The sequence below is a fragment of the Lissotriton helveticus genome, chromosome 9, assembly GCF_964261635.1.
Source record: "Lissotriton helveticus chromosome 9, aLisHel1.1, whole genome shotgun sequence".
Taxonomy (NCBI): Eukaryota; Metazoa; Chordata; class Amphibia; order Caudata; family Salamandridae; genus Lissotriton; species Lissotriton helveticus.
This window is the reverse complement of record NC_136070.1, coordinates 342376376-342399693: the sequence shown is the minus strand read 5'-3', so window position 1 is coordinate 342399693 and position 23318 is coordinate 342376376. Positions and strand designations below refer to the sequence as shown.

The following is a 23318-nucleotide window of genomic DNA, read 5'->3' as shown; positions in this document are numbered from 1 at the left end:
GCAGGCATCTTATTTTTGCTACTCCTGCTTCGTTATGGCAAGCCATGTCACAGACAAGACTCCAGCAACAATGGAAGAAACGATCCTAGCTATACGCTATCGGGACCGCATAACTAAAGTCCTTGGATTAGCCCGGCTAAGAGATCTGAATATGACCTGGTTTCTTTCGTTCAGACCCATATGGCAGAATTGTGTCTTACCTGTATTGAGATGCATGCTATGCGGCGAGGAAAGCGTGTTGGACACATGTCTTACACTACAATCAGAAGTACCATTGGATGCAGATACTTTGTTGGGTCCAGTAAAGGCTCGTGCATTGTGCTGTCCCCAGCGGCTACCTATCCTGATGACGGCATTCGTGGAGACTTCACCACTACGATTGAAGGGTAGTGAAGTACAGGATGAAAGCAGCATCAACCAGGTACGGCCTTCAGTAAGCAATGCTGATCAAAACATCACTGAAAGCGAACATGCGCACGACTGCATGGTAGCGACATTTTCCAACTTGGTCGAACTTTCACCTGAGGCAGTAAACTGTTTTTTTGAAAATCTGTCTGAAATGATGTTTTCACCAGAACAGAGAGAGTGACTATAAGCAAACGTGCACACAGCGTTCCCTAAACTCTGAATTTGGCCTTCGGTTTTTAAAAACAAAGCTACTGACAATTTTTCCTTCTTCCCCTGAAAACGAAAACTTTTTTCCCAAAATCCAAAATATTTACTTTTTGGCACTTATCTTCTGCTTAAAGTAGAACTATTCTTAGAGAACAGAGCTTCTATTTGTAGGAACTCTAGAGACAGTACATTACCTCAGCCTCTAAGCGTATTTACAAGTAATTGTGTTTATATGTGATGGAGTGGTCTCGCACTTTTTCTTCTGTATTAAGAGCCATTTCATGTGTTATTTTCGCAAATCATTCATGCTGAGATAAATTGTGCATCCCTTTTTGAATGATTACACTGCTTGAATGCATACAGTACCTATACTCATTTTCGTGTATTTCGAATATGCCTATTTTCAAATGCAAAAAAATTATATTGGGGTGGTTCGGTATACACATGCACTATTAGTTATGTTTACTATTGATTAGGTTAGTAAATATGGACATGAATTCGTGGAGTGGGTGTAGTGTGTTTATCTAAGGACCTGTATCGATACTCCAATTTCTGACCCTTGTCCGGTTATAAATCACTAATATCCATACACAGCACAAAAACCAGTTTCATAAATTAGTCATAGCGCATGCTGTCACATTAAGCAAGCACTATTCCTCCAGCCCCCTAGAAAGCACACCGAGTTCTCTAAACAAACCAAGCCTCCAGCAAACCTGGGAAATCCCCGCTGCTATTGTTTTGATTTCGTTCGAAAACTCCTGTAAAGAATGTAAGAACGACCAGTTCTTAATGACGTCTTATGTCCATCCTTACGTCAAACCCAGCACCTCTCAGGTATAAATATACCGACACTGCCCTAAGTAAACACACGGTGGTGATGAGCTTGGAGCAGCGACTACTTGCCGGAGAGCCCAGCTGATGCGAGAGCCCACGGACGCTGCCCCTCCCTTTTTGACGCGCTGAAGAAAAACGCTGCCTTTCCTCTTGCCGAGGAATCCAGCCTCCAGCGTTTCCAGCTTGCCCTCGCGGGTAACTGGGATACCGAGTCCTGAGAAAGAGATACCAGCCCTCCTGCCTTCTAAATCCCAGGTACTGAACTGACTAACCCCTTACAGAGAATTCTTGAGTCAGACTCTTGGCAAAACAAACTTAACTTAAACTGCTACTTACTTACTCCCTCCCAGGTATTAGGCTTAGGTCAGGTACACCGGGGTAGGCGTAGTTAGAAGCACCAGTTGAGTACGATTAGTCAATGTATATATGTATGTATATCTTTTATCCATTTTAAAGTATCATATGGCTAAGAAACCATATCAATGCTTTTACAGTATTATTTTATAATCCTGCTTTTACTGTATGCACTTTACTTAACCATCAGTATTACAATTGTAGCGATTCATTTCTCTTGTATGAGAAAAGAGACTGATCAATAAATAACACCTTTTATTGAAAACGCCCGTCTCTCCTTTTCTCTGCAATCTGGTGAAACTAAGTATGCACGTATTGACTGAGTAAAATAGCTGTCTTTTGTTTTCACACGACTCTAGAGATATACTCTTGATCAGGGAGAGCAAAGTTGTCATGTTCTATGGTTGTCAGAAACTAAATCCCTTCTTGTCTATCCAGGGAGGTTAAACTCCTCCTCGCCTATTCGAGAAAGTTTCTAGTGAACTCTGAGCTAGCTGGCACACAAAACTTAAGTCTAATATCGTCAGTAGAAGACCTAGTTAACCTCTGTCCTACGTCTATACTATTGAAGATATTATTCCAATGCGCAGAGCCTATTGGGAATATAGGAACTACACTACAACAGTTTAAATGAAACATTGAAGTCATTACTTGATTCTGTTGGGGAGACACACCAAGAACATGAGACATCGACAAGCTGTATTTAAAATGCAGAATTTTGGAAAAGGTATAGAGAAACTGGCAGCTGCAACAGGGATACCCAGTCGTCGCGCCATACATAGCCAGAAAGAAATGTCCCACTGTTGTAAAGAAGCTTGGGGCAGATTACATCATGTCTTTAATTTTTAGAAGCTACACAAACATGTTCTAATGGTCCAGCTCCCCCTGCTTTAGATAATGAGGAGGCTTTTAGCCACAGTAGTGTTTAGGTCTGGTGTCATAAGATCTAGGAATACACACATTCAGGCTGCTGATATAGAAATGGGTATGTTGCCAAATGACCTAAAGAGGCCCACTCTCAACAAATAAAGAAAGGCATTGAATGTATGTTTTTTTTCAAATACAAAAGAGAAATGTATTTTTTTAGGAATAATTTGCATTTCAAATTGTTATGAAAAAATGCTGTGACTTAATATTTCCTGTGAATAAACATGGAAATAAAAATGACTTTTTAGCACTTTGACTACCTCATTATTCATTGCATAGTTTAATACCCTTACCTTAGAAGTAATGCTTGTAAGATAACGGCATCCTTTCCTTCGTTCTGTTGGCAACTTGGGATATATTGAGGGCGGAAGGATGTGTGTGTGTGGGGGGGGGGGGGGGGGGGTGTTCATCAGAGCAGTCCGGCTCAGGCTGCATTGGAAGTACCTTACATGTACCTATTTTATGCATCATGGCACACACCTCCACAATTTTGCATGCCACATACTGGTGAATCCGGAAGGGCTCCCCCGCTCTTAGGACGGCAGGGAATCCTTGCCATATGCAGGCCAAAGTGCGCTCTATAACTTCCCTTGTTCGAATGTGGGTACGATTATAACGGCGTTCACAGTCCATAGTGCATGATCACAATCACCTAACACAAATGAAAAATTAAAAGCACGGCTAAATAGTCTGAAATTATTAAATATAAATTTGAAACTTAGACGTAACTTGAAATAAATCATCCCTAAAGTATCCTCTTACAAGCTGGTTGTATAGAGCACAATGCCAAAAGATACATGTGTCATTGGTTCAGTCTGGAAACTTAGCCACATGGTCAATAATGAAAGAGCCATCATTCCAAACTATTTGAATGTTTGAGAGCTGGTTCTTCTGATCCTATACAGAAAATCAGCAGGGCAATTTAAGACGTGTCCCATAATCCCAGCCTACCACCTGTGGGAAATGTGCCACACAAAATAAATCCAATTGTATACTCTGCAATTCCCGTGAGATGAAAGTAAAATGTATCTGTGAATGTTTACCAGCACAGCATCTAAAGAAATTGCAAAAGAACACTTTGCGCCCCCCACCCAACCCCCCCCCACACACACGTACAGTTTGGCAACAATCCCCCTATACTTTCCTGAGGCTAAAAGTATAGGCAGCACTCACTCAGAAGGGTATCCTGGCGCTGAGTATGGAAACACTTCTCTGTGCATCGCCACACAGCACAGAGCCTAACAGCAATTAAATCTGAAATAACTGTGCTGCTTAGCCTATAATTGACTTGATGCCTGAGTTCAGCTACCAGTTCGCTGCACCTGTTTGATCAAAAGCATCAGTATTTTGACAAAGAAATTAACAAAACTAGCCAACATTGTAATATTTAGAACAAAAAATAAACTTTGCGTTTTCGTTAATTTATGTGTAAAAACTTTCTTTTCCTGACTATTTACCACAAAAGATCATGAATGGAGAGAACAAACTCAAAACGGAAAATAGGGGAGTGAAGTTACTTGAACTCTATTTGTGGTTTGCAGAATGCACATGGATTTTAACCCATAATTTATTAATATGTATGTAATTATGCGGTCCAATCTGTTCATTTTACGTCTTTTAAAAAAAAAAATCTAGATGTAAAAAAATATCGAGTAATACCTAACAAAGATAGGATCGTTTTTCAGTGTTTGGCTTTTTTAATATTAGTCTCATATCCTCTTTACTTCTACGGTGACTACACGCAGTCTCAAGTCTAATTTGTTGAGTTTGGAAAATCATCCTCATTCGTTTCTAATGTACTGGGTAACCGGATTAGCTAAATTGGGTTTTGACTTCTTATTTATCTATGTTTTAGATGGGTGTAGGAGGTTGTTGTGGAACAGGATTGGGCTTTAAGCATTTCACAGTTTGTCAGGGAGTATGTTTCATCCCTTTCTACTCCTGCAAAAATGTAACCTGATGCTACCTATACCTTCTGACTCACACTCATCTCACTAATGAGTATTTCCAAAGACTTAATGTGATAGTCATCTTTGCTTGGTTTGAATCTTAGTTTCTACACCATATAATCTTTATTTATACAGTGAACTCACTGTCTTGGTGGACAGTATAAAAGATTACAATGCTGGTGAGCCAGTGTTGCAGGTGAGTTACTTTGTTATATATTGATACAGTTATTTTTTCAGTGTTTCTCTTTCTTGATTGCACATTTTGTGCCACTAAAACAATGTAATAAATCTATTTTCTCACCCTTATTAGTCATCAAAATTCCAAGGAACAGACAAAACAGATAATAGTGAAATTTTCAGTTTGCAGAATGCAATTAAGGTAAGATAGTTTTCATTCATTACTGATTATTATTATGGTTCTTCAGCAAATATGTGCATTTAGGACATGACTAAATTTAGTTGGATTTATCTTCCCCTAACTGAAACATTTTTATTTTAAAGGGTCCAAAAATGAGAACATTAGGGACCCACTTAAAAACATTGTATTCTTAGCCAAAAGCATCTAAACCATTCTGCTTTAAGTATTTGAGTACTTAAAATGCACGTTTGAAAGATCTCTGTAATCCAGTAATTGAATTAGTATGCAGATGTACTTTAACAACAACGGAATATGGGCAGATCAACAGTCTGTTGCTACTTATCAGAACTTCTGCAGGGAAATACAAATCAAGAAGAATTTTGAGATGTACCCTCCCTAATATTACTGTGTACATCTTTAAATATGTTATGTTACAATTTGTTTATATATTGCACATTGTACAGTTACTAAGGCTTTGCGATTTTATTTCTTTGCTTACTTATTAGGAATTCACTGCTGCACATCTGGCAGTGTTTTTGGTCATCTAATGTTTGTATAATATTGTCCTGGAGAAAATAAAAATGCTTGTGCTATAGAGCTCAAAGTAGGTTGTAGTATAATAAGATTGTGTTCTTCAGTGCAAATGGGTGAAACCGGCTCACTTACGAGGCTAATACTGGAAGCATCATCACCAATGGTAAACAAAATACCAATCGTTGTACAACGATGTTTTCATTTACTGTAGATCATGCCTAAAATCTAAATTCCCTTGCACTTCTATATGTGGAATTTCTGTTCTACAATTAAGAGGCACATGATGCAGCTCATCCAACAAGTAAAAAACATCCTGGAAGCACAATAACACCAGGTACCCATGACCAGCCACTCTTGTAGCCTGCTTGACCTTCTATCCTCTCTGATCGGTACTACCTCATTTACTCCTCTTAAAAGGCAATATGAATGTAGAAGCGAATTTGGGATTTCCTATTTGACTTTGCCAGCTTTTACATCCTATTTGTTAAGCTCACTACATCCCATCACTAGTTGTCTAAGATATGCATGTAACGCAGTGATCACTTTTCAGTTTGTGCTCCATATTGGCTGGCCTGTGGCACTTGTCTGTCTTTCAAATTTTGCAAAAGTTATATCAGAAAGACACTCTAGGCCTATCTCACGTGGTAATAGAACATTTTTGTGGCTAATCCCCTGAAGGAGTTTCATGTGATTTTTGACAAAAGGTTTAAGAAGAGTAAACACTTCTGTTTTAGTCCCCCAGCCCTCTGGTGTACTCTTCGTTATAGACAGGAGTTCCCGGAAATATGAAGAGACTGCCTAAGTTCTATAGTGAGCTGCTCACCTTGTGTGTGACTACTGATACTTATGTAGATCCCATCTCGAAACACAGCAGCTTAAGTACTGTGTGCAAATGGCCATGAGCGTAATCATTTTTGTGAAATTAAATTATGAGAAGTGGCACTAGAAACAAACATTGCAAAGTCAATAGGTTTCGCCTATGTGAGAGCCATTAGCTTTGTCAATGTTTTTAGTCATGTTGTACTGCATGTGGCTGCTGTGCTGCATGCTAGAAAGTAAAGGGAAAAAGAGCTATGATGTAGTTAGCACTAGCCTCGTCATAGAGCTTGCCCCAGAATTGGAACTTTCATAGATTCCCACGCTTTGTATCATTCCCCCGTCGTCGGAATGGGAGCCTCGGTAAATAAAAAATACCATAGCAGTAAGTACAAAGGAGAAAACTAGGCTTAGGCCTCATCTCATTTTGTAGCTTAACCACCTCTTTTTGTAAAAGATACCAAAATTCTGCAACAACCAATCAGAACAGCCTCACCCATAGAACCCTCCTGAGAGAGCCTCAGAGCCTCAGATTTTCTACCGCACGTTGTGCTAGGGAGTCTCCACTGAGCTCTGCTCAGTTTTCTCTTCAGATTGGATTCTTTTTCCATTTCTTCAACTTTAATATATGTCTGACAAGGAGAAGAAGGTGTTATTTAGAGCTTGCGCTACCTGTTCTAAGAAGAGGCTGTTTGTGGAGGACAAGCATGAGGACTGAATCTACTGCTTGTACCCGGACCACAAGGCCACAGATTGTAAAATCTGCCGAACATTCTCTACAAAGACCTTGAGAGACAGGGAAGGCCGTTTGTTGACTTGGCTGCAGAAAATGAAGTCACGTAAGGAGGTTATGTCATCTGACAGTGAGGATTCTTCCTTAGCTGCGTCCTCCAGAAGATCCAAGAAGAGGGGTAGGTCATCCCCTCCAACTTCTATTGAGCCCCCTGTGAAATCCTTACAAAATACCTCTGATAGGTCTGAAAAGGCTAGTCCCATAAAATCTCCTCACGGAGGTGTAAAGGAGAGGCTGGCACAGACTGAGGAGACACAGACAGCTAAGAAGGTAAAGAAAGGTGTTTCTGTTACTTCACCACCATCTGAAATGGAGAAGGGTGTCAAGAAACCTTCTACTGTCCCTCAGGAAGGAAGATCGGACAAGAAACCACGTCCGTCGACGAAAACAGCTGGTACGTTGACGACAGCTTCCAAAAAAGACTTGGGTTCAGGAACAGCTTCGTCGACGGACCGTCGACGGCAGCTTCGTCGACGGCGGCGCTGATATCTTCGTCGACGTTTAAGGTACCTGTTTCCTGCTCGTCGACGATAGTGTCTACATTTTCGACGGCGACGATAATGACGACGAAGGTAGTGTCGATGACGAGGACAACGTAGACGACGGCAGCCATGATGATGATGACGACGAGCTCGTCGACGACACCTCCGTCGACGATCCCGCGGACGGTTCCGTCGACGACGAGTCCGTCGACGTCGACGATTCAAAGGGTCCGTATATCTATAAAAAGGCAGCAAATTACCCCAGAGATGACATCTCCTCGGCGTGTAACACCTTTGCCTCCCACTTTGCTTCTGGATGAGGAGTCTGATGACGATGAGGATGGTCCTTATGGAGATGCTTATAGCCCATCCCAATTACAAGTGAAGTTCCAAGATAAGGATTCTGATGAATGCTATGCTGTAGAGCGCCAGTTTGTTCAGCAAGAAATGCCTCACACAAAAGTCACGTCAGGGTATGGTGGCAATGCCGTCCGCTCTTATAACGGACTTGCAATTGATGCTACAGGATTACAAGAGGAGGATTCCGTCGCAGACTGCGGAACAGCAACAGCGTCCTCCTTCTCCATCCATTCCTACTACTCCTGCAGTTGCAGTGACGCCTTTGGTTTCTCGAGTTTCGGAACCAGAACCCAGAGAGAGCTATCAGGAGGTTGTGCCTATTCAGGATGATGATGTCTCATCGGATGGAGATCCTCAGGTTGATCCTCCTCATGACCCGGATAGAGGTTGGGACGATGATGTCATTCAGGATCCAGATTCACCAGTGCCGGATACTGCTACCTCCCCTCCTGCTGACATTGGAGGTTTCCATAATCTTATGGAAAGGGCGTCCAAGAGATTTGGCCTACCTATTACGACAGTACAATCAGACTGTTTCCTTTACGACTTCAAGGAACCTTTCAGAAAATCCGTTCATTCAATTCCAATTATCGAACATGTATGGTCGGAAGGTACTAAAGTGATGCAGAATCCGGCAACAGTCATTCCTGTTCTTCCCCGGCTGGAGAAGAAATATAAAGCTCCAGAAGGTAGTACTGCTTCCCTGACTGGTCAGCCGAAGCCGGACTCAGTTATTTCCCAGGCGGCGCAAAGCAAGTCCAAAAATCCATCGACACCACTTACAACACCGCCAGACAAGGAAGGGAGACATCTGGACAATGTGGGAAAAAGATTCTCTTCTATGGCCAGCCTCTTGGTCCGAGCTGCTAATGCTCTTGCCATCTTGGGTAGATATGATCGCCAGATGTGGTGCGATTTATCCCCGTTTGTGGACCAACTTCCGGATGGATCGAAAGATGAGGCCAGGAAGATACTGGTGGAAGGGGAGCGTTCCTCTTCAGAGGTGATAGATTGTGCTATGGAAATACCAACTGCAGCTTTCCGTGCACTAGCGGGTTCAGCAGTTTAAAGGCGTCAAGGCTGGTTACAGGCAACCTGGTTTCGCCAGGAAGTTCAAAATAAGATCTTGGACTTACCTTACGACGGAGAGAAGCTTTTTGGAAAGCATGTAGATGATACCCTTCAAGGCATCAAGAAGGACACGGACACGGAAAGGTCCTTGCGGTCATTGAATTACCGCAAAGTTCCTTTCAGAGGTGCGAGGGGGAGAGGTTTTTCCTCATACAGAGGTGGCAATCAACAGCGCTACTCTTCATACTCGCAATCCTCGCAATCGTACAAGCCACAATACACACAGCGCCAAGGCCAGTCGGCGTCTTTCTCTCGCCAGCCACCAAGAGGGCGTCATGGGCGTCAAAGAAGAGACTATTCTAAGCGGCAATAGCGGCTTCATGGCTCTTTCTACTGTTCCTACCCCTCCGATAACATCAGTAGGGGGCAGGATTTCTCATTGTCTACACAGCTGGAAGGTTATTACATCAGACCAGTAGGTTCTGAATATCATTCAGAGTGGCCACACTTTGGAGTTTCAACAGCTTCCTCCAGCCAGAGCTCTGGGCGCCAACAAATCGAAACATCTAGGACTTTTACGTCTCGAAGCCCACCAACTTTTCATCAAGGGGGCAATAGAACCTGTCCTTCACTCCCAAAGGGGGAAAGGGTTTTATTCCAGGTTCATCCTGGTTTGCAAGACAAAGGAAAAGTGGCGTCCAATATTAGATCTAAGGGAGCTCAACATCTATCTCATAAAGCTATCCTTCAGGATGGTCACCCTTCAGGATATTCTACGGCTACTGAATCCAGGAGACTACATGGCAACTCTGGATTTAGAGGATGCATACTTCCATGTGCCGATCCACTCAGCTCACAGGCAATACCTACGCTTCACAGTAGGCAAGAGCCACTTTCAGTTAAAAGTGCTTCCTTTTGGTCTCAGGTCCGCACCAAGGATATTTACAAAAGTACTGGCTCCGGTGGCGGCGTTTCTGCGAAAACAATCTCTAGAGGTCTTTCCCTACCTAGACGATTGGCTGATAAAAGCTCCATCTTTCCAGGCAGCTTCCAAGGCGGTCACAAGCTGCATTCAACTTTTCGACTAATTGGGCTTTCAACTCAACAAGGAGAAATCGATCCTTCTTCCATCCAGGTCAGCAAAGTTTCTAGACTCTATCCTGGATACAAATCGCTGCAAGGCCTTTCCATTGAAGGAACGTCAGAACAAACTTGTTCTGTCAGCTCGTCTCTTGCAAAAGAGGAAATCAATGTCGGTCCGTCTCTACAAGTCCCTGCTTGGATCGATATCATCCTGCATACCATTGATTCCGCACTGCAGGCTTCGAATGCGTCCACTACAAGAGCAACTGGACAGGCAATGGTGCCAAACGACGACAGAATCACGGTGACACCAGCAATGAAAAAAGCAAGCAGCTGGTGGTTGGTAAAAGGCAACATCTCAAGAGGTCTAACCTTCACGCTTCCTCCATCTCCCATGGTTCTAACCACGAACGCCTCACTGGAAGTCTGGGGAGCGGTGCTACAAGAGTTGAACGTGAGCGGTCATTGGGATCCAGAGCTACGCAAGTTCCACATCAATCTATTGGAACTCAAAGCTATTCGCTTGGCCCTACAGGCTTTTCTTCCGAGGATTTAGAATCACACAGTGCTGGTTCGCACATACAACACAACGGCCATGCACTATGTAAACACACGGGGCGGGACAAGATCCCGGGCTCTGTCAAAAGAAGCTCAGGAAATTTGGAACTGGGCGATTCTCCACAACATTGCTCTTACGGCAGAGCACCTCGCAGGTTCGCTCAATTCAACAGCGGATGCGTTGAGTCGCCAAAGATCGATCAGTCACGAGTGGGAGTTAGACCAGACCATTCTCGAGGAGGTCTTTTCAGTTTGGGGAACCCCGACCATTGACTTGTTTGCAACCCCGGAGAACATCAAATGCCAGTTCTACGCAAGCAGGGATCACCAACCGGGATCCTTTGGGATGCACTTTTGATATCTTGGTGCGGCGCCTTTCCTCCAATTCCACTAATCCCGAGGCTGCTCAGGAAACTCAAGGCGGAACCTTGCACAATGATTTTAATTGCGCCAGCGTGGCCCCGACAGTTCTGGTACACGGAGCTCCTCCTGCTGTCTCAGGATCAACCGATTCACCTGCAGCCGATTCCGTCTCTTTTGACATTGTCTCAGGGTCAAGTGCTCCATCCAGACCCGAGCTCACTTCAATTGACAGTGTGGCTCCTGAGTACAGAGAATTCCAGGCGTTGAACCTCACAGAAGAGTGTAAGGTTATATTGTCGCACGCCCGGGCTCCGAGTACAAACAAGACTTATCGAGCGAAATGGAAGAGGTTCTGTCTCTGGTGTAAGAGGCAGGATATTCATCCATACACTTCGGCTCCGCATCAGCTTTTGCCATATATTCTTTCTCTCGCTAAGTCAGGTTTGGCTCATTCTTCCGTCAAAGTACATCTAGCAGCCATTTCTAGATTCAGGCGGACGTCTTCAGGTCCTTCACTTTGGTCCGCGAGGATTATTAAACAATTCCCGAAGGGCCTGTTCAGAGCTTTCCCTCCAGTCCGGCCTCCACCACCTGTCTGGCAGCTTAATTTAGTTTTGGCTCATCTGATGAGAGCTCAGTTTGAGCCCATTCACAGAACAGATCTAAAATTTGTATCGTGGAAACTGGCTCTTCTATTAGCCTTAACATCAGCCAGGAGGATTAGTGAGCTCCAAGCGCTGACGATTGAGGAACCCTTTCTTCAGTTTAAAAAGTATGTTCTGATTCTGAGGACAAATCCAAAATTTATCCCGAAGGTCCCATCCGAATTCCATCTGAATGAGCCGGTGATCTTGAAATCTTTTTTCTCACCACCTACTACACCAGCGGAGAGGTCTTTGCATTCTTTGAATGTTCAGAGGTGTCTGAAATTTTATCTGGAACGAACAAAATCATTTAGGAAGTCTTCTCAACTTTTGGTCTCTTATAGTGCTCCGCGGAAGGGATTTCCGCTTTCAAAGCACAGAATTTCACGTTGGATCTCTAATACAATTAAATTTTGTCATCAAGAAGCGGGCAAACCGCTTGAAAGACGAATTTGTGCTCATTCAATGAGATCTGTTGCTTCATCAGTGGCTCTTTTCTCAGGAGTCCCTATCAAGGACATCTGTAGAGCAGCTACATGGAGATGGACCCACACCTTCACGAAGCACTACTGCTTGGACTCTTCCATGAAGGATGATGCAGCGGTGTGTCAAGCAGTCCTGAGAAATCTTTTTCAATGAGAGGTGAGCTTTCCCTACAATCCCTCCTTACCTGTATTGCACATTTTGTATTGATTATTGTATTCTTCTCTGTGGTAAAAAATTTTATGATTTGTTTCCTATGAGGATAACTATGTTGACATGTAAGGATATTCATGTAACAAAATGTGCTTTTATGTTTTACTGCTAGCTACTCTGATACAAAGCATGGGAATCTATGACAGTTCCAATACTGGGGCAAGAAAACAAGTTACTTACCTGTAACTTTGGTTCCCCAGTATTGGTAACTTTCATAGATTCCCATGCGCCCACCCTCCTCCCCTGGGAAAGCTCGGCCTTTTTCTTTACTGAGATAGTTGCTGTTACACAACGGCTACGAAAATCTGAGGCTCTCTCAGGAGGATTCTATGGGGTGAGGCTGTTCTGATTGGTTGTTGCAGAATTTTGGTCTCTTTTACAAAAAGAGGTGGATAAGCTACAAAATGAGATGAGGCCTAAGCCTAGTTTTCTCTTTTGTACTTACTGCTATGGTATTTTTTATTTACCGAGGCTCCCATTCCGACGACGGGGGAATGATACAAAGCATGGGAATCTATGAAAGTTACCAATACTGGGGAACCAAAGTTACAGGTAAGTAACTTGTTTTCTTTTTTCTTTACTTTCATCCACACTGCACATCAGCCTGGCAGCTGTATAACATAGTTGAACATGACATTGACAAAGCCAATAGCTCTTTTGTAGCTGAGACCTATTGCCTCTGCCATTGTTTGTTTTATGAGGCTTAACACCTGGCAGCAAGTACATTGACCCACCGTTGCAAAGCCTTTTACATTTGCAGGCTTGTGCTGCACAATCCCATTGAGACATGTTGTAATAGCCACTGTAATAGTGATCTCTCTTTCCATAGTGATTCATCCTGCACTTACAGATGTTTCTGATGGATACATCTGCTAGTGGATTCCTCACCTTGAGAATATCCCCCTTGCGTCAGCAACAGTTGGACATTCTTTTTGTAGCTTCGCGCCGACGTGGACGACTTCACAGTGGCACGGCATCGCGTGCGACTCCGCTGACGTCACCAACTCCATAATAGGCCCACTCCGGTTTGATGACATCAGTTCCCTTTTTTCCGCGTCGTCGACGCTAACGGTTTTCGAGGGATCCTCTGTAGCTGTTTAGTAACTTTGTTACTGTTTGTTCTTTTCGGTGTCTTCTTGCTTTTTTGTCTCCTGTCGAGATGTCCACGAAGAAGACCGGATTCAAGCCGTGCGGAGAATGCGGAAAGATGATGTCGATTATGGATCTGCATGAGTGCTGCGTTTGGTGTTTGAGTTCGGACCATGACGTCGAAGAATGTTCTTGTAGGAAGATGAATCCCAAGGCACTTCGTGAGAGGGAGGCAAAGCTCCTTGTTGGCAAGTTGAAGAACAAGAAGGACAAGAAGAGATCGAGGTCACGGACTCGACGGTCGAGGTCTCGTTCGAGGTCGCACTCGAGGTCGTCTTTGGCGCATGCTTCAAGGTCATCAAAGAAGAAGCACAAGAAGAGAAGTCATGAGTCTCGACATCACTCTGGGAAGGACTCGAGCTCGAGACCGAAGTCGCAGGTGAAGTTGCTTCGCAAGGATGTGGTGACTCCGACTCCAGAGGTTCAAGACTCCGAGGCTGAGGCTTTGCCTGCGGATTCGCCCGTTCATTCACCGAAGCGGTTGTCAAATCTTTCTCCGGCTCCATCTCATTCCACCTGTCCAGGAGGGTGAGGGAGAAGAAGAAGAAGAAGAAGAAGGAGAAGAGGAGGCTCTGTTGCCTGCGGGTTCGTCGACCCCGGTGCACCAGCCTGAGGTAGAGGTCGAAGTCGAGAAGACTCCGCTCCCTCGAGAGCAACCTGTGGGCTCTTATCCAGCTTTTCCGGCTCCAGGTCAGGACTCTACTCAGTTCCTGAATGCTATGTATGGAGTGTATTCCAGAGCTATGTACCCATCTGGTGCACCGGTTGGTCCCACGGGTCCATTGGCATACAATCTGGGTGGCTCCTGCGCCTTTCTTGCCGGCCCCAACGCCGCCTTGGCAGTTCTCTGCGACGCCGAAGCCTTCGACGCCAAGACCATCAACGCTGATACCCTCGATGCCGATGCCGAATCCGATCTGACCTCGTGTTCAGCGGTCTGGCCCTCTGGCTTCGAGTTCGACGCCGGCTCCGGCGGAGTCGATTCCGGATCCGTCGACGTCATTCCTGAAGGAGAGGTCGAGGCGTGAGGCCCAGAGGCTACTGGAAGAGCAGAGGTTTCGTGATGCAGACATAGAAGAGGGTGAGCTGCAGGATTCGGAGGATCTTTTCGACGATCTAAGAGAGGCTAGTGGCCTTGAACTGTCTCCTGATTGGGAATTGGCCTCTGTTTCTGACGCCCCTTCTAAGGACACCTTATCACGTAGTTATAAGGAAGGCTGCAGATCTGTTGAATATAACACTACCTACTGCAGAGTATAAGTCCAATATACTAACAGAGGTCCTTCATTCACCTACCTCTGTTGTCGAGCCTATGCTCCCTTTCAATGATGCTTTGGCGGAGCCTAATTCTGAGGTTTGGAAAAGACCGCTTACAGCCCCTGCTGTTTTGAGGGCTGTTGCGAGAAGGTACAGGGTGGCGCCTGGTGACCCGGACTTTTTATCCACGCACCCCTTACCAGAGAGCTTGGTTGTGCAGGCTGCCTGCTCGAAAAAATCTGCGGGCGCTTTTCTACAGGTTCCTGGGGATAAGGAATCGAAGAAGCAGGACCAGGCTGCGAAAAAGTCTTTTCCTCGGCAAGTATGGCGCTCAAATCAACAAATGTTACTTCTCTTATGGGACGCTATATCAATGCATTGATGGATTCAGTCAAACAGCTGGTTCCAAAGCTTCCTGAGGAGGATAGGAAGGATTTTCAAGAGGTGATTGCTGACACTCAGACTGCTGCTAGGCAGGTCATTCGGAGTGGGCTGGACACTGCTGACTCGGTGGCGAGAGTGATGGGATCTTCAGTGGCCACCAGGAGAGCTGCATGACTGAAGTCCTCCGAATTCTCTGTGGATGTTCAGGCTGCCTTGATGGATTTGCCCTTTGATGGGTCCGGTTTATTTGGGAAAAAGGCTGACGCCGCTTTAGAGAGGTTTAAGGACAGCAGCGCGTCGGCAAGATGTTTGGGACTACAGTCCAGGGGTACGGTGAGGAAAAAGATTCAGAGGATTTGGCAGGTCTTCCTTTCGGACCTACAAAAAATCCAAACAGCCGCAGCAGCAGCAAAATTTGCTGGACAAGTCATACAGGGGCAGGCAAAGAGCTTGTCCTAGAGGTCATCAAGCTTCCTACTCCTCTTCCTCTCCCTCTACCACCCCCCCAACACAGCAAAGCAGCCCTCGATCCGCCATTCCGGTTCAGGCAGGTCCATTGGGGGGCCGGCTTACCTATTTTCTACGGGATTGGGAATCGGTCACTTCGGACCTTTGGGTTCTCAATCTCGTGGAGAATGGGTATGCTCTTCCCTTTCGGGAATTCCCTCCCAACTACCCTCCTTGCCAAGGTTTTTGTTCGGATGACCATCTGCTGCTCCTGCAGGAGGAAGTCCTGGCGTTGCTAAGAAAATGTGCAATAGAGGTGGTTCCGGAGCAGGAAAGGGGTCGGGGATGCTACTCCCGGTATTTCCTGATTCCCAAGAAGGATGGCAGACTTCGTCCAATCCTGGATCTCAGGGTCTTGAACCTTTACCTGAAGCAGGAAAAGTTCAAGATGCTCACCCTTGCACAGGTTCTCCAGGCGCTGCTGCAAGAAGATTGGATGGTGTCGATCGACTTGCAAGAAGCGTATTTTCATAACCCGATCCTGAAGTCGCACAGGAAGTATCTCCGTTTTACGGTGGGGTCGCAACACTACCAGTTTGCGGTCCTTCCGTTTGGTCTTACTACTGCGCCTCGAGTCTTCACCAAGGTGATGGCTGTGGTGGCTGCACATATCAGAAGGTCAGGGATTCCAGTATTCCCTTATCTGGACGATTGGCTAATCAAGGCGGAATCTCCAGAGAAAGTGCTCCATCATTTGCAAGTCACAACTCAGTTGTTGTACAGGTTGGGCTTTTCGATAAATGTACCCAAGTTTCACCTGGTGCCCTCACAGCGCAACATCTTCATTGGTGCGGTACTGAATACAACTGTATGTCGGGCATTCCCTCCTCCACAGCGTATTCGCGACATACAGGAGATGATTCCTTTATTTCACAATGGAGCGGTCGTTCCAGTCCTGACGGTCCTCCGTCTGCTCGGTCTGATGGCTTCCTGCATTCTGCTGGTAACCATGCACGCTGGCACATGAGGGCACTCCAGTGGTGCCTTCGCAGGCAGTGGTTTCAACACAACGGAGATCTCAGGGAGTCTATCAGGATCTCCAGAGAAACTGCAGCGGATCTGTCATGGTGGAGCGTGGAGGGCAATCTGTCTTGAGGAAAGCCTTTCCAACTGCCTCCATCGGTGGCCACGGTAATAACGGATGCATCCACTCTAGGGTGGGGTGCTCATCTGGGGGATCTGGAGTTCAAGGGTCTTTGGTCTCCAGAGGAAATGTTGCTTCATATCAACCTTCTGGAATTGCGGGCGATTCGTCTGGCGCTCAAGGACTTCCTCCTTCCCTTCGCGGTCAGTCGGTTCCGGTCTTGACGGACAACACGACAGCGATGTGGTATGTCAACAAGCAGGGAGGAGTGGGGTCACAGTGTCTCTGCAGAGAGGCTCTGCGTCTCTGGTCCTGGGTTCAGGACCATCAGATTTGTCTGTTGGCAAATCATCTGGCCGGAGTTCTGAACGTGCGTGCGGATAGTCTCAGTCGGCAATTTTCAGCTGATCATGAGTGGAGGCTCCATCCGGAGGTGGTTCCTCACGTCTTTCGGATGTGGGGACCTCCTCAGGAAGACCTGTTTGCCACTCACGAGAACGCGCACTGCCCGTCATTCTGCAGTCTCCAGTTTCCGATGCAGGGAGCACTGGGAGATGCGTTTCAGTTGAGTTGGGGCTCACAACTCCTTTACGCGTTTCCTCCCCTACCCTTGATTCCTCGGGTTCTGAGGAAGATTCGCCAAGACCGGGCCCAAGTCATATTGATCGCCCCGGATTGGCCAAGAAGGGTGTGGTATACAGATCTTCTCCACCTCTCCTCGTGCCTGACGCTCCGTCTCCCTCTCAGGGCAGACCTCCTCACTCAGATGGAGGGGCATGTTCTACACCCCCACCTCCAGACCTTACACCTTCATGCCCGGAGATTGAACGGGGCAAACTGAATTCACATTCTCTCCCGCACGATGTGGTGGATGTCATTTTATCGGCCAGGCGTGACTCCACCAAGTCCATTTACTCTTATAGATTGTTTAAATATGTTGCTTGGTGTGGGGAGAAGTCCATCGATTCTTTGAGGGCTCGTTTATCTGATATACTTCAGTTTGCACTTTCCTTGGCTCAGCAAGGGTTTGCGGTTGCTACTATCAAGGGTTATTTATCGGCATTATCGGCATTTCTCTGTTTGCCGGATCAGCCGTCTTTGTTTAAATCTCCTATTGTTTTGAGGTTTCTAAAAGGCCTTTTGAATAAATTCCCTCCTACTCCCTTTATTGTTCCTCAATGGGATTTGAATCTTGTGCTCACTTTTTTAATGGGTTCGCCTTTTGAACCATTGCATAAGTGTCCCTTGAGGCTGTTGTCTTTTAAAACGGTCTTTCTTGTTGCAATTATCTCGGCAAGGAGGGTAAGTGAGCTTCAAGCTCTTAGTTCAAAGCCCCCATTCTTGTTCATTCATGCTGAACGAATTGTACTCAGGAACAGGGCTGCTTTTATGCCGAAGGTGGTAACTCCTTTCCATCTAGGGCAGTCCATTACCCTCCCTACCTTCTATCCTCCCCCTCACCCTTCCAAGGAGGAGGAGAGACTTCACCGCTTGGACCCGAAGAGGGCGGTGAGCTTCTACCTCGATAGGACTAAAAACTATCGTGTGGATGACCAGCTCTTTGTTGGTTTTGCTGGCTGCAAGAAGGGGAAGGCGGTGCACAAGCGCACGCTATCGAGATGGATTATCCTGTGCATTAAGATCTGCTACGCCCTGGCGGGTAAGGAACCTCCAGAGGGTTATAAGAGCTCACTCTACTAGGGCAAAGTCTTCTACATCTGCTTTGTCCAGGGGTGTACCTGTAGAGGACATTTGTAGTGCGGCGACTTGGGCCTTCCTCCACACTTTCGCGAAGCATTACTGCTTGGATTCCGAGGTGAGGAGGGACAGCCACTTTGCACGCGCCGTCCTCCAAGATTTTCTGGTATAGGAGAGTGGACATCCTCCTCCGGGAGTGGGGACTGCTGTGGGACTCTATTCACAAGGTGAGGAATCCAGTGGCAGATGTATCCATCAGAAAAACAAGTTACTAACCTTTGGTAATGCTTTTTTCTGGTGGATACAGTATCTGCCTATGGATTCCTCACTGACCCACCCGCCTCCCTGTTGTTCACTCTTCTATACCTGAGTTTCTGTAATGTTAATATTTTTATTGTTGAAGGAAAAGTTTTATTTCAATTGCTTTTCTGCATTGGTTTCACACTATGTGTGTTATCTTGACATTTGTGTACTGTGTATACTGTGTATATATCTACTGTTGTCGGTCCGTCCATGTGCCTCGAAGGCACGGAAAAAAGGGCGGAACTGATGTAATCACGCCGGCGTGGGCCTATTATGGAGTCGGTGACGTCAGCGGAGTCGCGTGCGATGCTGTGCCTCTGTGACGTCGTCCACGTCGGCGCAAAGCTACAAAAAGAATTTCCAAATGTTGCTGACGCAAGGAGGATATTCACAAGGTGAGGAATCCACAGGCAGATACTGTACCCACCAGAAAAAGCGTTACCGAAGGTAAGTAACTTGTTCGTCAGTAGAAAATGAATGTTCGAGGCATGTGGGCTGCTAAATTCATATCTTTTGCATTAGATCGCCGCCTAGTGTTGGGTCCGGATGATCGCACATTGTTGTCCTGGAAGAGTTTTCGAAGTATCCTGAGATAGGTGGCTCCTCCCCTGGACTACAGTGCGCATGGGCATCGGCTCCATCCCCAGATTGTTTTTTTCCGCCATTGGGTTCGGATGCGGTCTCGACGTCTCTCTGTCGGAACCGAGAAAAACTAGCTTTTTACGGGCCAAAAGGCCTTATATTCCTTACGTCGGTATTGTTTGCGCACGGTCTCGAGTTCTTCCGTCTCTTTGAGTCGGAATCAGCGGAGTCGTTTCACTCTTCGGACACCGAGGCCTTCTCATCGCGTCACGACCGCAACTTTTCGGTATGGAGCGGAGTCCGTTTAAAAACTGTCCGCTCTGTGGGTCCAAATACCCACATATCGACGTGCACCCGGTCTGTAACAAATGCCTTTCACCAGACCATAACGAAGACAACTGCATGGCCTGCGCCAGATTCAGGTCAAAGAAGACACTCAAGCTTCGGCGCGCGGTGCGCCTCGAGGCCAGACAAGCGGCCCCGGATCCAGAAAACATCTTCGGCGACCAAGAAGAGGAGGACCAGAGCCATCATCTTCAAATCTCCCCGACCGAGACGGAAGTCGAGGCAGATCCGGTAGACGACGACGGAGTCGTGGGTCAAGGCCTTGAATACGTCGACGAGGTAGGGGACGTCGAAGAGATTTATGGGGCCGCGGAAGATAGCTCAGGGGATGAGCTATGCCCCGAAGGTTACGAGGATCAGGCTCGGGTCACGGGATCGCCAGTCGGCCTTACCCACGACCCCGTACCGCAAGCCACGGCCCCGCCTTCAGGCCCGGCCACGGACATACTTGCTGCGCACACCGTATCGAAACCGAAACTGAAACCTACGGTATCGACTACGCCTAAAATGGCCGACCCTAAATCGAAACCGAAACTTATGGATTCGAGCGTCCCTAAGATGGCGGCCGTCCAACCAAAAACACCTAAACCCGCTGCTTCATCGACTACGTCGGCCACCGGTCCACAGAAGTCGAAGAAATCTGTCGATTCCACAGTGTCGAAATCGGCGCCGGAGGAGGTTTCCTCTAAAAAGGGAGTTCGGCACGGGTCGACCGCTGCAACGCCGTCAAAGCCCGCCAAAGCCAGCGACACGGCTCCAGTTCCGACTGGGACTTCGTTAGTCGGACGCGTGGTGGAGACGGAGCCAGCGAAATCACACGGATCGAAAGCTGGAACATCTACGCATCGGTCCAAGGACTCTGGGTCGGCGGCTGCGGCATCATCGTCCAAGACTCAGAAGGGCCAACAGGACGGCGGATCCGAGGGCAAGGTCAAGACCTCCTCGTCGGCGCCAAAGGCCGCTGTAAGTGACGCGTCCCTCGTCGCCTCTTCACTACAGAGAATCAGGGAGAAGGCCTCTGCTACGTCGGCTCCGATGCCGTCGCCACAGAAGCCGGTGGACATTCCGGCAAAGCCTGCGAGTAAACTTCTCTTCCTTCTGCCGCCAAAAGAGGCGCCGAAGGCCTTTTCAACAAAAACGACGCCAAAGAAGTCGGATTCTTCAACGTCTGGAGCACTTTCAAGTCGACTACTCGACTCAGAAGAGGATTCTGAGCGTTTTATCGACGCAGACACGGGCAAATTGACCCTTTACAAGAGGAGGATCACTTCACAGCCAGTGGACTCCTATGTTATCCCCCTGAAGAAGAAAAGGCTTACTCAGGACGCTTCAATACTGATGGAACCTATCCAGCCTCCTCCTAGAAGGAGCCCAACTCCTTCCCCAGAACACTCTGAGGGTGAGGGATATGGTGAACAACTCCCCGATAGTGCAATATCTAACAAACTGTTATGTATCTATTTTTAGATTAAGAAGATCCTTTAGAAAGTCCTGAAGAAGGTGTTCTAAAGAATACATCACCGAAACGCGTCGATAAACTTTTTACTGAATATGCATTATTAATTGGTTTTTTTTGTACATTTGAAAATTATGGTTTTTTAAGAACTGAATGTATTGTCCAAAATGTATTGTACATAAAAGGATTTTTATGATTCTATGTAACTATGATGATATCATTAGGATTTTAATGTGTTTAGCAAATTTTATGATTGTATTTTCTTTGCTTTGACAATATCAAAATAAAAACTATATTTTGATACATACAGTTGTTAGTGTTGGTTGAACTAGACTATTTGGGGTAATTGCTGTTGTGTTGAAGCCTAAATGAATGTTTTAGTCAATTATAAGGTTATAATACTCAGAAAGGAAATCTCCTTTTGTTGATTTATTTCCCGGTCCTTTCTGGGTTTTACAGGGAAATCTCTCCCCTTTTTTCAGTTATATGGTGAAGATGACCAATACACTTTCCCCATCAATGAACCCGATGCACAGCAAGATTCATATGATGACATAGGTGACCAAGGCACCCAAAATGTGGGGCAAGACCCACAGCCTTTCACTGCACGTGCATCCCCAACAGAAGATTCTGCAGGTTTTCATGCACTCATTGAAAGGGCAGCTGCTAATCATGATGTAGACATGCATGCTGACCCAGTAGAAGAAGACTTTCTATTTGACACTTTTTCAGTCTCTGAAAGGACAGTAAAGACACTGCCTATGCTCAAAGGGGTCCTCAAGCATGCTGCGGACATCTTTAAAGAACCTACCAGGGCGAGGGTGGTCAATCCACGTATCGAAAAAAAGTACAGACCAGCACCTGCAGACCCTGCATACATTCGGGGACAGTTGCCGCTTGACTCCCTTGTGGTCGCAAATGCCCGTAAAAGGGCGAACTCCCAAACAACGGGTGAAGCTCCTCCCCCAGATAAGGAGTCAAAAGTCCTAGAGGCAGGAGGCAAAAGAGTAGCTGCACAGGCTGCCAATTTTTGGCGTATTGCGAATACACAGGCACTCTTGGCACGTTATGATAGGGCGCATTACGACACCCTAGAGCACGTTTTAGAACACCTGCCTCCGCAGTTTCAAGAGGGCACCAAACTGCTTATAGAAGAGGGAAAACTGATCTCCAACGCAGCCATAAAGTGTGCACTTGATGCCGCAGACACAGCAGCTAGGGCTATTAACACTAGCGTCATGCTGAGACGGCAGGCGTGGCTCCGCATATCGGGGTTTAAACCAGACATTCAAACAACCATACTTAATCAGCCCGTCAATCCTGATAGACTGTTTGGTCCAGATGTTGACACCACCTTGGAAAAGATTAAGAAAGACAACGAAACTGCTAAGTCTATGGGGGCCCTACAATCACAACAGTTCCGTGGCAACAATTTTCGTCGCTCAGGTGCACGTGGAGTCACCAGAGGACAGATGGGTCAACAATCACAATTCTCTAGAGGTGGAGCACAATCCTCGTACCCCAAGCAGAACAAAGGGGGATACCGAGGAAACAGCACCAGAGGACGTGGCAGAGGAAACAACAACTCCCGCTCCTCTGCCCCAAGCAAACAGTGACTCTCTGTCACTGCCCCCCGACCACTTAACACCTGTCGGGGGGAGACTACAGCAGTTTCTGCCCGTCTGGAGAAACATCACCACAGACAGGTGGGTGCGACAACTTGTCCAGTACGGTTATTGTCTAGAGTTAAAGTCCACTCCACCCAACATTCCACCAAGGCAACGGCCTATGTCCGCAGAGCATTTGCACTTATTGCAGCAGGAGGTAGTGGTGATGCTGCAAAAAGGCGCAATCGAGCTCGTGCCGGTGGAGGAGGAGGGCACAGGGGTATATTCCCTGTACTTCCTTATTCCAAAAAAGGACGGATCTCTCAGACCCATTCTGAATCTGCTTCCCCTCAACCTGTATATACTTTCAGAACATTTCCATATGCTTACACTGCAACAGATTCTTCCCTTGTTAAACCAAGGGGACTTCTTAGCAACCTTAGACCTCAAGGATGCTTATTTCCACATTCCACTACACCCATCCCACAGAAAATACCTCAGATTCACTA

The 23318-nt window shown here is 46.4% G+C and overlaps 1 protein-coding gene across 1 annotated transcript in view; it reads left to right on the top strand.

The window, feature by feature from the left end:
* TRIP11 (thyroid hormone receptor interactor 11) overlaps window positions 1-23318 on the top strand; it is a 441702-nt gene that overhangs the window by 140277 nt on the left and 278107 nt on the right. The window contains exon 5 of the mRNA XM_078660069.1: window positions 4990-5058. Coding sequence (XP_078516195.1) covers window positions 4990-5058 — 69 coding nt within the window. The remainder of the gene's footprint in view (window positions 1-4989; window positions 5059-23318) is intronic.